Genomic DNA, 14,905 nt, shown 5'->3' with positions numbered 1-14,905 from the left:
TGTACGTATCACAAGAAAACCAATGTATGTATTATATGTAAACCAATGTACGTAATGTAAATATCACATGTAAACAAACGTAAGTAATGTATCATATGTAAACAAATGAATGTAATGTATAATAACTGTAACAAATGTATGCAATGTAAAAAAAAAAAAAATTTTTTTTTAAAGTAAATAATTTATTATTTTAAATAATAAATAATTGTGAAAATAAGGACACATAATATTCAGATTGCATATGTGTAAATACTGTTGTATAATCACACCTTTTCAAACTTGAAAAAAAAAAAAATAGTAAACCACAACATGTAATATTATACAACTTATGTAATTCTGAACAATATAATTGTAAATTATTATTATGATTGTTATATAAAAAAAACTGTTATCATCATTACTATTTAAATATCATTATATGTAGCACAAAGTGCTGAACCTTGTAAAATAATATACTGAATAGATGATCATTGTACATATGTAATTATGTATGTACATTGTACATATGTACATATTTGAAAGAACAATAAAAAAATAATAAAAAAAAAAGTGGCATTCTATCAAATGTTTCATAAAATCTAAAAAAATTGCAGCATATATGCCTTTCCTTCATTAACCACTCTTGAGAATTTCCTATAAAAGACAATCAGATTACTAAAACAAGAGGACCAATTAACAAATCCATACTGACCCTCAGAGATTACATTATCTGTCATCTGCCCAATTCTATGTAAAATCCTAATAAGTACAGAAGAATTATTAACTGGTCTATAGACTGACATGTAAATTCCAACACAACATTTATGCTGTGGCACTATATTACTCTCCTTTCTGTTAGACTCTCTTTGAAATTCAATGCAGCTGTAAGTTCCACAGTACATTATTTTAAAACACATGGCAAAACCCCATCCAGTTTCAAATCTTATAGACATTCAAAGTATTTAGTATTTGAAACACACTCACATTATGCAAGTTTAAACCTTTTACCTTGAGAGGGAGGGGCAAATACATCAGGTAATGCTGAATCCAGTGGAATTTGGAGGGGATAATGATAGGTATAGAAACAGTGACAATACCGTGATATTTTATACTAATGACAGGACTGTCTAGAATAAATTAGATGAAATAGTGGCACTGATAGCATCAGGCTGTCCAAAGATTATCAGAATCTCTGAGCCATAGATGACAGAAAATGATACACTAACAGGAACAGAAGTTGTAGGATACAGCACCTTCTGAAAGGATAGGATACCATGCTTTCCCTTGCGGTATTCCAAGGGAAAGCATGGTGGTAGAGTATTGTTTACCATAAGTGATGACTTATGTCCTCTCAGAGTGGAAGGTTTGGAAAGCAATGGCACTAATGGTTTTGAAAGAATATGGAGTGAGGTAAAGGTGAGCAGAACAGGATAATTAATGGGATGTTGCTACAAGTCAGGAAGCATAGAGGATGAGGAGTAAGAGATGTTTAGGCACTTCAGCTTGGCAAGTGCAAGAAGAATGATCGTTATGGGAGGTTTTAATTACAGTAGTATAAATTGGGAAGAGGAAACTGCATGTAGCAATAAGAGAATGGAATTTATAGAATCCTTGAAGGACAAATGTCTTACACAACGTGTAGTAGAAGGAAAACAAGGTACAAGAATTTTAGATTTGGTCATAGCATCACAAGAACTGATTATAACTGAGATGGCATCTCTGCCCCAAGTTGAGAGAGTGATCATGTGATTTTGACTTGGAAGATGAATAGGCATGCAGGAATATCAAAAAAAAGAGAACATATGTGTAATTATAAGGTGGGTGATTATAATAGTCTTAGGTATCAACTTGGTGCAGTTCCATGGAGGGAGGAACTGGAAGGGTGAGATATCATTAGTGCTTGGGAAATTGTGAAGGAATATTTGCTAGCAGCTGTATAGCGAGTGAAGAAGATAACATAATTTGATGTTAAATTATTATTATTATTATTAGACACCTCCAGGGAGTCCAAAGACTCATCGAGGGAGAGTGATAAAAACATCAAACATGAACTGCGGGTAAAAAAGAGGTTATGGAAGAGATATAAAGAAAGAGGTAGAGAGCAGATACATGAAGAATATAAGAATCAGACTAAGAGAGTGACTAGAACTGGAACATGAGAAGAGATTGGCCCAGAGATCCAAAGGAATTTTTTAGCTATGGGGTCAGTAGGAGGGGAAACGATTGTGCAAGAATAACATTGTAATAAAAATGGGAATAGAGTGAATGATGCAAAGGACATTATGCAGTTATTCAATGAATACGTATTGGGGTATTTCATGTTGGAGAAATTTTAATGCTGGAGGGATAGGGTAGGTTTCAGATTTAGAAGTCAAAGAGGAGCATGTTTGAAATACTGAGTATTTCAATATGACATGACATGACAGCTGCCTTTGCCAGACTTTCGTTAAAGTCTGGCAAAGGGAAAGGTACCCAAGGAATGAAAGGAGGGTAAGATATTGCCATTGCATATACCAGCCACAGCGCATTCAACAGTGCAACAAAAATAATAAAATACGGGGTCCTGCAAGGTTCGGTACTAGGACCCATCCCATTTTTAATATATGCTAATCTTCTTCTTCTTCTACGCGTTATTCCCGCTTCCTATGCAGGGTCCGCGTTTTACTTTTAGATGCAACTTCTTGTTAGTACTACTCCCAACTGACCCGTCGCCTGGTCTGCCGCTGGGGGGGGATATATTTTTGACTGTAGAGGCGTATGTTCACTGGGCCGGTTTGCCTGTTTGCGGGATGAAAAACGCCAGATAAACTTGCGGAAAAAACCCTACTGACCGTGCCCAAGACCGGCTAACTTGGCTATGCCTGAGGAAGATCCTCAAATTCCTCATGTCTACAAGGAATCGAACCTGGGACACTCCTTCCCCAGGCATATGGTTGCGAAGCGCAAAGCCACTAGGCTAACCGCGCAGTGTATTTTTAATATATGCTAATGATCTGTGTAAATACAAACTTTTTGGCAAAATGATATCTTTTATTGATGATATGGAATTAATATACACTGAAACGACTCTTGAGGATCTAGAAAATAGGATTAACCATATGTAGAAACTGGTAAGTGGTTTAGCAATAATGGTCTTAAAATTAATACCAATAAAACAAGATATATGTACTTCACATTAACAGAAACATGGATCACAATATAACCATAAAATGGCATGAAGTGAAATGATACCTGCAATTGTAACTGTAGCTTAGTCAAAAAAAACACAAAATCAATCAACTATTTGGACCTCTATATTCATTGCAATCTTAAATGGAACTCTTACATCATATTTTTAACAAATAAGATGAGGTCTGTAATTAACAGAATATGTTAGGTTAAAAAATGTATAAATGCAGCATTCTTAAGATGACTATACTATTCTTAGGTAAATTCTTCGCTGCAATATGATATAACCTGTTGGTGTAGAGATTACTACAACAATCTGCTTCCATTGATAAAAATACAAAATAGAAGAATTAGAGCTATAGACATTACTGACTTCACACTTGCAACCAACGATGCAATTGGCATTCATAATATTTTGCCATTGCAAAAACTCTATCTATAATAATTATTATTATTATTACGTGATACCTCCATGGAGTCCAAAGACTCATCGAGGGAGGGCATCTGGTCTTCAACTCTCTCTCTCCATCGCTCAAATCCATCAGCTACAACGAACTGGAAAACTACACCAACGCCATCTACCACACACTATTATTTTCACAGACAATCAATAATATCCATGCCCACAGCGGGATTTGAACCTACAGCCTTTTGGCTGGAAAGTGGATATGATAACCACTAGGCCTGCCAGACCAGCAATCTTTATTATTGTATATTATATGTAAGAAATAATGGTGTAATTTTTTCAGTATATAATGTAGACCATGATTTATGCTGTGGACAGAACTTCCACAGCATAAATGGAAGGTGGTTGAACCATGGATTGCATTGCCTGATAGTGTTGAGAACAAGAATGGTCAATGAGTTCAAAGAGGTGGTATGATAGACTTTGTGTTTTCTAGAATGGGCCTCCCACAATGAGTCGTTCCTCCAAGGAGACCTGAATCATAAAAAAAATAATAATAAGTTGCAGTATTCATGGTTCTGCAAAGGAACATATACAGGTCAGTTTGTCCACCCAATGAGATGCATAACATAACACAAGATTTGCTTATGGAGATATTAGAGAGATGATAACATCTCTGTTCACTCCTGATATTGTTATGATGATAAAATTGGGACTGCTCTGTAAACAATACTAATCCCCATTGGTCTTGGGCCCAGTTGTCATGGAACCTAGCCCATTTTACACATTTATTCCTGACATGTGGGGATAGGAACAAGCTGACAACCAACCGTCCGGTATATACGGGTATTTCATATTTGTAAAGCCTTCTTCTTAAAGGAGTGGAAGCATATACCCAAATCAGCTACTGTCCGACCTCCCATAGCTGAAGGGAGGTCGGACGGTAGCTGATTTGGGGCATTACCTCTGCTTTCATGAGGAGATAATCAGAGATATGTGTCATCCATTGCAGTTGTAGCCTGTGGCCTTCATTAACTATATCTCTGATATGTTGTTTGTTTTTAACTTCTGGACTTCTGAACCACAGAACAATACCAACGCAACCATCTAGCTACCAATGATCGACTTTGTGCGACAGCTAGTCTTATGATGGCTTGTGACATAATTCATCAGCAAATGATGTCCTGTAGCAATTTCCAAGAATATGACTATCATGAACTGTCTTGTTCTCAACAGACATGAAATGGAAAAACCACAGCAAGAGGCTTGCTATTATTCTGTAGTCTATTTGTGTAGAACACTCTCAAACCACTTATTGTATATGATAAACAGACTAAGAGTCAATTTTTGCATAAAAATATTTACTATTCTTCCTTATGTTTTTTTTTTCTCTTTTCCCTCCCATTTATCATGAGTTTTTTCTGTTTCTTTTAATTTATTGAAACCGGTGTATTATTGGAAGAAATAAGAGATCTGGGGGTGATAGTGGATAAGGATTTGAAATTTAGGGGACACATAGCCAAAATTGTGAAGACAACACAAAGGCTTCTGGGAATGATTGAGAGGACACTGACATGTAGAAGTAGGGAAATTCTTGTTCCTTTGTATAAGGCTTTGATTAGGCCATACATGGACTATTGTGCCCCAGATTTGGTCACTGGGTTTTCAGAAGGATGAAGAGATGTTGGAAAGGGTCAAAAGGCGATTGACTAAGATAGTTTCTGACCTCTGGATTGTCGAGTATGAGGAAAGATTGAGAAGATGTAATTTGCAGAGTCATGAGGATGAGAAGAGATATGATAGAGACCTACAAGTTGGTAAGGGGTTGTTATAGGATCAATGTTGGAGAAGTTCTACAGAAAATAGTGGGAGATCAGGGGAGAACCAGAGGTCATCCCTGGAAACTGTATAAAGAGGGTGTGAGTAGGGGAGTGAGAGGCAGGTTTTTTTCATGCAGAGTTGTGAATGATTGGAATGCCTTGCCTGAGAGTGTAGTGTCTGCAAGGAGTTTGAATGTGTTCAAGACACGGTATGATGAGCTGTGTGTGTGTCTTTGATGAGTCTTTTGCACCCTCACCCTCACCCTCTTGCACAAATATTCCTTTCATAACTTCCAGGTGTGGCCCCTTGTCATCACTCCTTCCTGCTTTCAACCAAGCGAAAGAAATCCACAGTGTCCACCCAGTAACCACCTCTCAATAGTTTAAAAATCTCATATATATCACCTCTCCTACTTAATTTACCAAACTCTGCAGTCCACATTATCTCAGCCGATCCTCATAACTAACATTGTACAGTATTGAAACCATCTTGGTCATCCACAACTGTACCGTTTCCACAGTTATTTTATCCCCTTAAAATCCTGGATACCAAATTTCAGAACAATAGCCTAAGTGTGGTCTGATCAGGGTCTTATACAAAGGAATGATAACTCTTTTATCTCTGTGGATCAGCATCCTTCTCAGTATTGCAGCAATCCTCTGCGTTACCTTCACCACCTTTGCAATATGTTCACTGAATTTTAAGTTGCTATCAATCATCAACCCCAGATCTCTTGTCTCCCCAACTTCTTCCAGTACAACTCTTCCAATAGAGTATGAAGTGTCCCATCAATGTATCCCAAACCTCAAGACCTTACATTTTACTGCATTAAACTGTGAACCCCATTCATTTGCCTATCTGTCTAGTTTATTCAAATGCTGTTTGCAGGGTTACCACATCTGCACTATAACTAATAACCCTTCTCAGTTTCACATCATCCGCAAACAACTGAATATCCCCCTGCAATCCACTAAGAATGATATAAATTGATATAAACGTTAAACAATACAGGTCCTAGTACTGAGTCCTGTGGGAACCCACTTGTAACCTTCTGCCTCCTTGAAACTGTCCCACCATACAAAACTCTTTGATACCTACTGGACAGCTAATCCTGAATTTAGCTAACCAACTTAACATCTAAACTCATGCACTGTAACTTAAATATCAACTTATCAAGTGAAACTCTGTCAAATGCCTTTGCTAAATCCAAGAAAATTGCAGTATATGCCTTTCCCTCATCAACTGCTCTTGTAACTTTATTATGAAAGGCTAACATATTACTAAAACAAGAGCACCCTTTAACAAATCCATGTTGACTCTCAAAGATAACATTACCCTCATATGCCTAATGCTGTATACGGTCCCTCACTATTTCTCCAAGATCTTAACAACTGCTGATGACACACAAACTGGCCTATAATTAGATACTTCCAGTCTGCTACCACCCTTATGCAATGGCACTATCTTACCTTCGTTCCATTCCCTGGGCAAATTTCCTGTAGCTAGACTTTCATTGAAAAGCCAGGTCAAAGGAGCTGTCAGTTCTTTAGCACTTTCTCTCAAAACTCGTGATGAAATACCATCCAGTCCCACAGCTTTACTGACATCCAGAGTACTCAGTATTCGGAACACCACATTCTCCTCCTGCACCTTTAAACCTTGCACCTACCTATCCCTGTAGTATTTAAAATTTACTCCTCCAAGATGATATACTGCAATAAAGTGTTCATTAAACAATTCCACTATGTCCTCTGCATCAGTCACTCTATTCCCATTTTTCCCACAATCTATCCCACAATGTCATTCTTCCACAACCATTTCTCCTCCTACTGGCCACAGGAGGAACTCACCATGTTCTCCCCCCCCCCCCATTGCCTGCATTTTGGGCATATATATATCTCCCCTTCTCTTACCTGCCACATATACAACTGCCAGGATGCGTACATTCTGCAAGTCCCACATGCCACAAAATCTTTTATACTTCTATTGTTCTCAGTACATCTTCTATCAACCATATTTCACTGGTCCTAATAATCTTTGGAAAAGATGCAGTTATCAATGCCATTAGTTCATCTCCTACATTTTTGATACTCCTGGCATTTGTATAAAGAAACATTAATGCATGTCAGTATGCACAACCCCCACCGCCAGCAAATATTCCCACAAGAAATCATCCCTGCTTTAATGTAATCCTTCAAATGTCAAGATTCTATCCCATCTCACAGACCAAAATTAATAATGCACTTTTCAGGCAGCTTTGCATAAATTATTCTGTTTTGATTATTTCAAGAAATTATACACAAAATCATGAAACTATGATCATAATTAGTAACTCTTTTCCTCTCCTCTTAATCCATCAAATCGTTTACTGGAGCACATACACCTTTTCATCTAGATTCCAAAACTCATTGGATCACCTTAAATTCATCTTCTACTCCTTCCAGTCTGTGGAAATGATATGACAGTTACTTTACTTATGCAAAAAATATCCAAATTTATGACTAATTCATATATAATCAAAATATTTAATAAATTTAGTTTAATCCTTTATCCAAGTGTGAGCAAACAAAGTTTGCACCTGAAAGTATCTTCAGGACTGGGGTAAGGTGGTACAACACCAGGCAACTCATTGCAAAGGTGGAGGAAGGTAACATCACTCCTATCTCAGTATCTCCCATAATGCAAAACACATCTCCTTGCGGATAATGCATAACATTATACATATCCGCAAGGAGATGTGTTTTGCATTATGGGAGATACTGAGATAGGAGTGATGTTAACTTCCTCCACCTTTGCAATGAGTTGCCCGGTGTTGTAACACCTTACACAAGTCCTGAAGATACTTTCAGGCGCAAACTTTGTTTGCTCACACTTGGATAAAGGATTAAACTAAATTTATTATAGCCTAACCATAAGTCAAGTGAAAAATAAACTTTCAACAATCAAAATATTTGGAATAAAAAAGTTTGCATACTCAAAAAATTTCTACTTTTTTTTAATAATTTGTACCTACTGAAAAAGGAAGAATAAAAAATTTACCATATTCCAAAAAGAATAATCTCAAAAACTTTGAAGGCAAGGGATTTTTTTTTTTAAAGCAAATTAGCTACTTTAATCTGTAAACTTAGAAATTTACCTCAGAATGTAACTTTTATCAAACCTTTGAAACACACTAAATATATTTTGATATTCATCATTTAAAATAATAAATAAAATAAATAAACATACCCAGAATTGATGAGTAGATTATCCAACTACAGTTGAAATGCAACATGGATTCATATGGATAATTGGGTGATTTTATCTCACGATTATTATCATCTGCTGCTATTCTAGCACCACAAACTAGGATTTAAAGACAGTAATAATGGTGTTAAATAGCATGTAATTTACAATGCACACACACACACACACACACATACTGGTGATCAAAATTAAAGTGTCCCTATTTAAAGTTTGTGAGCAAAATCCAGTGATCGAAATGCTGCAAAACCTTGCTGGAATACATTGTGTAATATGCAAAGATCTGAGAGAGAAAAAAAAGTAGTTCAAAAATTCACCACCAGGGGATGCCGTAAACAGCAATGCATAGAGGGTTTAAAAAGATGGACATTGGATTTTTCCCTTCATACCGGTTGTTAATACCATCCACAGTGGTGTTGCTCATGAAGCTGTACTGCCAGGACAACTGCAATGCTGTTGCTGCATTCTGTGAATTATGTCACCTATTTTCATGTGTTCTGCTGTATTCATTGCAGAACACATGGAACTAGGTCCATTATTTCCATGTGTTCTACAATGAATGATAAGTCATTGTGAAGAAACGGGATCTTTGGGAATTAGACCTGGCAGAGGTCACAAACCAATCAGATCACAACAAGTGAAGTTGTTACTGCTGGTGTAGAGTAGGCCATGAATAACCATATTAGTTCCTGCACTGCAGATTCTGTATCAAGGCACATGGATGTGCACAATTTACACAAGTGTCTGGAAAATTCTTTAGAAGATTCTGCATTTCTACTGATTGAAAATAACCCTGACACAGGAGTTGTGCTTGCAGGACTCTGAAGTCAAATGACATTTGCTGTAACATTCCTTGCTTGAGTGGAGTTGGATGCTGCGTGGCCATGGATGACTTTACAGGAAGATGAGGTTCACTTTAACCAGAAGAGAGCTGTGAATACCCACAATTTCCGAGTATCGGCTACACAAAATCTGCATGCAATCCAACAAATCCCCATGCATTTACCTAAATTTATTGTCAGGTGTGGGTTTACAGTTTCATTTATCATTGAACTATTCTTCTTCAAGGGCATTTGCCAGTTGAGCATTGTGACCTGCTCAGTTACTGTCTAGAGCAGTGGTTCCCAACCTTTTTCCATTTGTACTGCTTTTAAACCCATTTCTATAAACTGAACCTTGTTTTTAAAATAGCTCTTTTTAAATACTGACACTTTTGTTCAGTGCCGATCTTAATGTAAAATAGTGAGGTAATGAGTTGGGAAAGGATAATTACTACACTAAAAGTACAAAACAACAGATTTAACTTTACAATATTCGTAACACAGAAATAAGTATAGCTTCATGTTAAATATTGATAATGATGATCAACATAATGATGAGAAGGACAATCATCATCTCCTACAAATGAAAACCCATATTTAATATACTCTTCACAGTATTTCCTTTTCTTCTGTGTGCTACCTGAGGCAAATGTCTTTTTACTATCACATGGTGTGGGTGTACTCATATCTGCAGACACATGTTGAGAAGCACTCGGCGACGGGTTATAATCGACATCAAATTTCGTTTTTTTTAAATGTTCCTATTTTCAACCACTGATCCGTAATTGACACACATAAAAATCATTGACAACAATAACTGAAACTACGATAAACATTAAATTAAAAAACTACTTGAAAAGAATCACAATTAAAGACAATGCACTTACTTATACTCAGTCAATGACTGAACTGATCAAAACAGTCTGGCTACGGATGTATTTATACTTTTGGAGAAGTTCTAGAAATGTCACAAATGGAAGTCAGGGGAAGGTTCATTATCAAAAAGGTCATTTCTTAGTAACACACAATTGTTCTGGAAATGGGGATGGGTGACAAAAGTGATGCATGAACTGTGTGTATAATGATTGGTAGAAGAGTGGTTTGGGGAAGGGGTTCATAGCCACACACTCAACAATCACCATTTGCTAATGTGAGCTAGTCTTCAAGTGTCTCCATTAGCGGTGATTCAAACACAGCATTTATAGTTCCATAACTAACGTTTTGCATTTTGTTTACTTTACTTGTTTTTCCGTATTTACTGATTATTTCTCGTGTACCCATGAATGGCCCAGGAGGTATGCATACCACAGGTTGGGAACCGATGGCCTAGAGGTATCGCGGTATCATAAGCAATTTTGTTATGCCACATCTACAGCAGTGCGTATGCACGGCATCGGCCATTTTCATGCACAATGGAATCTCTCCACACATTGGTCGATTCGTACCAGAGTTCCTTTGAGCCATTTGCTCAAGCCATGTGTTTCACACTCCATGGTCATCTTGTTCACATGATCTGATATCCAGTGACTTTTGGCTCTGGGGATTTCTTGAAGACAGGGTTTATCAGAATCATTATGATAACATCTCAGTGCTGAAAGACAGCATAATGTAACATACGCACAACATCAGTCATGACCAGCTACGTTCTGCCATTGAACACGCTGTGCAAAGGATGCAGTTCGTGGCATACCAAGAAGGGCGGAACCGTAAATGCATAATGGAAGTAAATAAAAATGTGTTATTTATGCTTGTGTTGCTTTTGTCATTCTTACACACAGAGAAACATTACTACAACTACATTCGGTACATTATACAGCACCCTCTGGTGTTGAACTTTTTTTCCTCTCAGGTATTGCTTCTACATGATGCACAATGTATTCCTGCAACACAGCATTTGAATAAATTTGTGGCATTCCGAAATCCCTTAAGAAAACTTAAAGGGATACTTTAATTTCGATCACACTGCACTTATATATAAGTTGCAATAATGGCTAAATATATAACAACATCTTAATAAAGACTAAGTGGCATTTAATTATTATTATTATTATTCAGGCCTCCATGCAGTCAAAAGATTTATCGCTGGAGGTCCTCCCTAGGAAACACAAAGTCTATCAAGACTCAATGCAGGATGTCCCATTTAGAAAACACAAAGTCTATCATACCACCCCTTAAACTCATTGACCATTCTCCCTCTCATCACACTATCAGGCAATGCATTCGATGGTTCAACAACCTTCCAAGCAAAGAAACCACTCCTCACCCTCCTGCTCAGAGCTTCCTTTCGCAACTTCCAGGGATGGCCTCTTGTCATCACTCTTTCCCACTGTTCAACCAAGCATAAGAACTCCCTAATGTCAAACCTGTAACCACCTCTCAACAGTTTAAAATAACAATCATACCACTTCTCTTGCATCTATTCACCAAACTCTGCAGTACACATTCCCTCAGGTAATCCTCATAACTAACATTGTACAGTACTGAAACCATCTTTGTTATCCGGATCTGTACCCTTTCCACAGTTAATTTATCCCCTTCAACTCCTGGAGAACAAATATGAGAACAAAGGTCTTAGTGTAGTCTGATCAGGGTCTCATACAACAGAATGATAACTCTTTTATCTCTGCAGGTCAGCATCCTTCTCATTATTGCAGCAATCCTCTGTGTTACCTTCTCATTATTGTAGCAATATTCTGTGTTACCTTCACCACCTTTGCAATATGTCCCCTGAATTTTAGGTTTCTGTCAATCATCAACCCCCAGATCTCTTGTCTCCACTACTTCCTCCAGTACAACTCCTCCAACAGAGTATGCAGTGTCTCCTCAGTATGTCCCAAACCTCAAGACATCACTTTTTGCTGCATTAAACTGACTCACCTATTCATTTGCCCGCCTGTCCACTAATTATTCAAATACTTATGCAGGGCTACCACATCTGCACTATTACTAATAACCCTTTCCAGCTTCACATCATCTGCAAACAACTGAATATCCCCATGCCATCCACTGACAACATCATTGATACAAAGGTTAAACAATATAGGTCCCAGTACTGATCCTTGTGGGATCCCACTTGTAACCTTCTGCCTCCTTGAAACTGCCCCACCATACACTACCCTCTGATCCCTATCAGACAGCTAATTCTGAATCCTGTTGACCAACCTGACATCGAAACCCATGTGCTGCAACTTTAAGATCAGTTTATCATATGGCACCCAGTCAAATGCTTTCGTTAAATCCAAGAAAATGGCAGTATACGCCTTTCCGTCATCTAATGCTGTATACGGTCCCTCACTATTTTCTCCAAGATCTTAACAACTGCTGATGACACATAACCTGGCCTATAATTGGACACTTCCAGTCTGATATCTCCCTTATGCAATGGCACTATCTTACCTTCCTTCCATTTCATAGGCACCTATCCCATAGCCAGACTTTCATTGAAAAGCCAGTTCAACGGAGATGTCAGTTCTTTAGCATATTCTCTCAAAACTCGTGGTGAAATACCATCCAGTCCCACAGTTTTTTGACATCCATAGTCAAAAAAGCTGTGGGACTCGCACGGTCTCCTCCTGAACCTCTAAAACTCGAACCTGCCCTATCCCTCTGGTATTAAAATTTACTCCTCCAGGATGAAATACAATGTTCATTGAACAATTCCACTATGTCCTCTGTTTCAGTCACTCTATTCCCATTTTTATCCCGTATTGCCATTCTTCCACAATCATTTCTCCTCCTACTGGTCACATAGCTAAAAAATTTCCTAGGAATTTCTTAGGATCTTAGGGCCAATCTCTTCTCATATTCCAGTTTCGCCTTTCTTACCATACCAATCACTCTCTTCAGCCTGTGTCTTATATTCTTTATGCATCTTCTCTTCATCTGTCTCCTTATATCTCTCCATAGCCTCTTTTTCGCATGCAGTTCCTGTTTAATATTGTTTGTCATGCACTTTACTCCAAATTGTGTCCTCTTCTTCATTCATGGAATACAGCTTACTATTGCTGCTCACAAATATTCCTTCACAATTTCCTTAGCTCTAATGATATCCCGTCCTTCCAATTCCTCCCTCCATGAAACTTCCCCAAGTTGATGTCTAAGACTATTATAATCACCTGCCTTATAATTCCACATACATTCAAATCTCTTTGATACTCCTGCATGTCTATTCATCTTCCAAGTCAAAACCATATGGTCACTCTCTCCAACTGGTGGGAGAGATGTCATCTCGGTTATTATCAACTCTTCTGACGCTATGACCAAAAACCACAACTACTGTTCTGTCTATTACATGATGCCTAAGATTTGTCCCTCAAGATTTATAGAAATTCCGTTCTGTTATTGCTACATGCATCTTCCTCTCCCCAATTTATACTGCTGTAGTTAAAATCTCCCATAATAATCTTTCTTCTTGCATTTGCCAAGCTTAAATTAAATTAAATTAAAAAAAGAAAAATATGCAGGACATTTTACGAAATACTTAGATCTATGATTAAAGCTTATGTAAGTTGTTTACATTCTCCTCAGCCTTTAACACACTACAGGTATCTATCCACAAAGTGGCATTCACACATTTCTGAAGCACTATCTCTGCTTCTGCTAAATCCTGAAATGAAAATACTTATGTCTCTTAACACTTCATGCACTTGACACGTTTTTACACGTACATGTCACATGATCAGCATGCTATAAAATCATCACCAATGCTATGAATAACAAATTCATGAATAACATAAAAAGACAGCTGTTGCAGAATGTGTGGTGGAGACACTTAATGAGCAATTCATAAAGTTCTTTCAATCTTGTGAATGTGACTTCATGGAGAAATCGAGAGCATTATGAGCATTATGAGCATAGAAATCGAGAGATCATGGGGAGGAGAGACAGACTGCAAGTGAGCAAGAGGTGTATGGAGAGTTGAGTAAACTAGATGTTAATAAAGCTCTGGGACTTGATAATATATCGCCACGTATTCTGAAGGAATGTGCCAGGGAGTTGACACCTGTCTTGACATATTTTTTTAATACTAGTCTTGCAAGGAGGGCAAGATCGTGCCACTTCATAAAAGAGGTGATTGAACTCAAGCATCAAAATATAGGCCTATCTGTGTGTCAGGTGTTGTGGTTAAGTTGCTGGAGAAGCGTGTGATAACTCGGATCCAGAGTTGGGTTGACAACAATGGTATTATCTTTGATGGAAACATGGATTTGCTAAAGGGAGGTCATGTTTTACTAATCTACTTACTTATTACAATAAAGTAACTGCTTTCTTGGACAGAGGAGAAGGATACACAGTAATATGCTTAGATTTTGCAAAGGCTTTTGATAGAGTATTTCATGATAAACTGATAGTCAAACTAGAGCAGATGGTGTTGGATATTAGATTAGTGCATGATTGGAGACTGGCTATCTGATAGGTATCAACAAGTTGTGTATGGGGGAGCGACATCCAGGAAAAGGAAAGTCAC

At 37.6% G+C, this 14,905-nt stretch overlaps 1 protein-coding gene across 1 annotated transcript in view; it reads right to left on the bottom strand.

The window, feature by feature from the left end:
- Cubn (Cubilin) overlaps nucleotides 1-14,905 on the bottom strand; it is a 2,223,842-nt gene that overhangs the window by 1,102,345 nt on the left and 1,106,592 nt on the right. Inside the window, exon 35 of the mRNA XM_090396294.1 lies at nucleotides 8,603-8,719. Within this exon, the coding sequence (XP_090252420.1) occupies nucleotides 8,603-8,719 (117 nt within the window). The remainder of the gene's footprint in view (nucleotides 1-8,602; nucleotides 8,720-14,905) is intronic.

Source organism: Typopeltis vanoorti, chromosome 8 (assembly GCF_054136105.1).
Source record: "Typopeltis vanoorti isolate ZY-2024b chromosome 8, IOZ_Tvanoo_1.0, whole genome shotgun sequence".
NCBI classification, from domain to species: Eukaryota; Metazoa; Arthropoda; class Arachnida; order Uropygi; family Thelyphonidae; genus Typopeltis; species Typopeltis vanoorti.
This window is presented reverse-complemented; position numbering and strand designations above follow the sequence as displayed.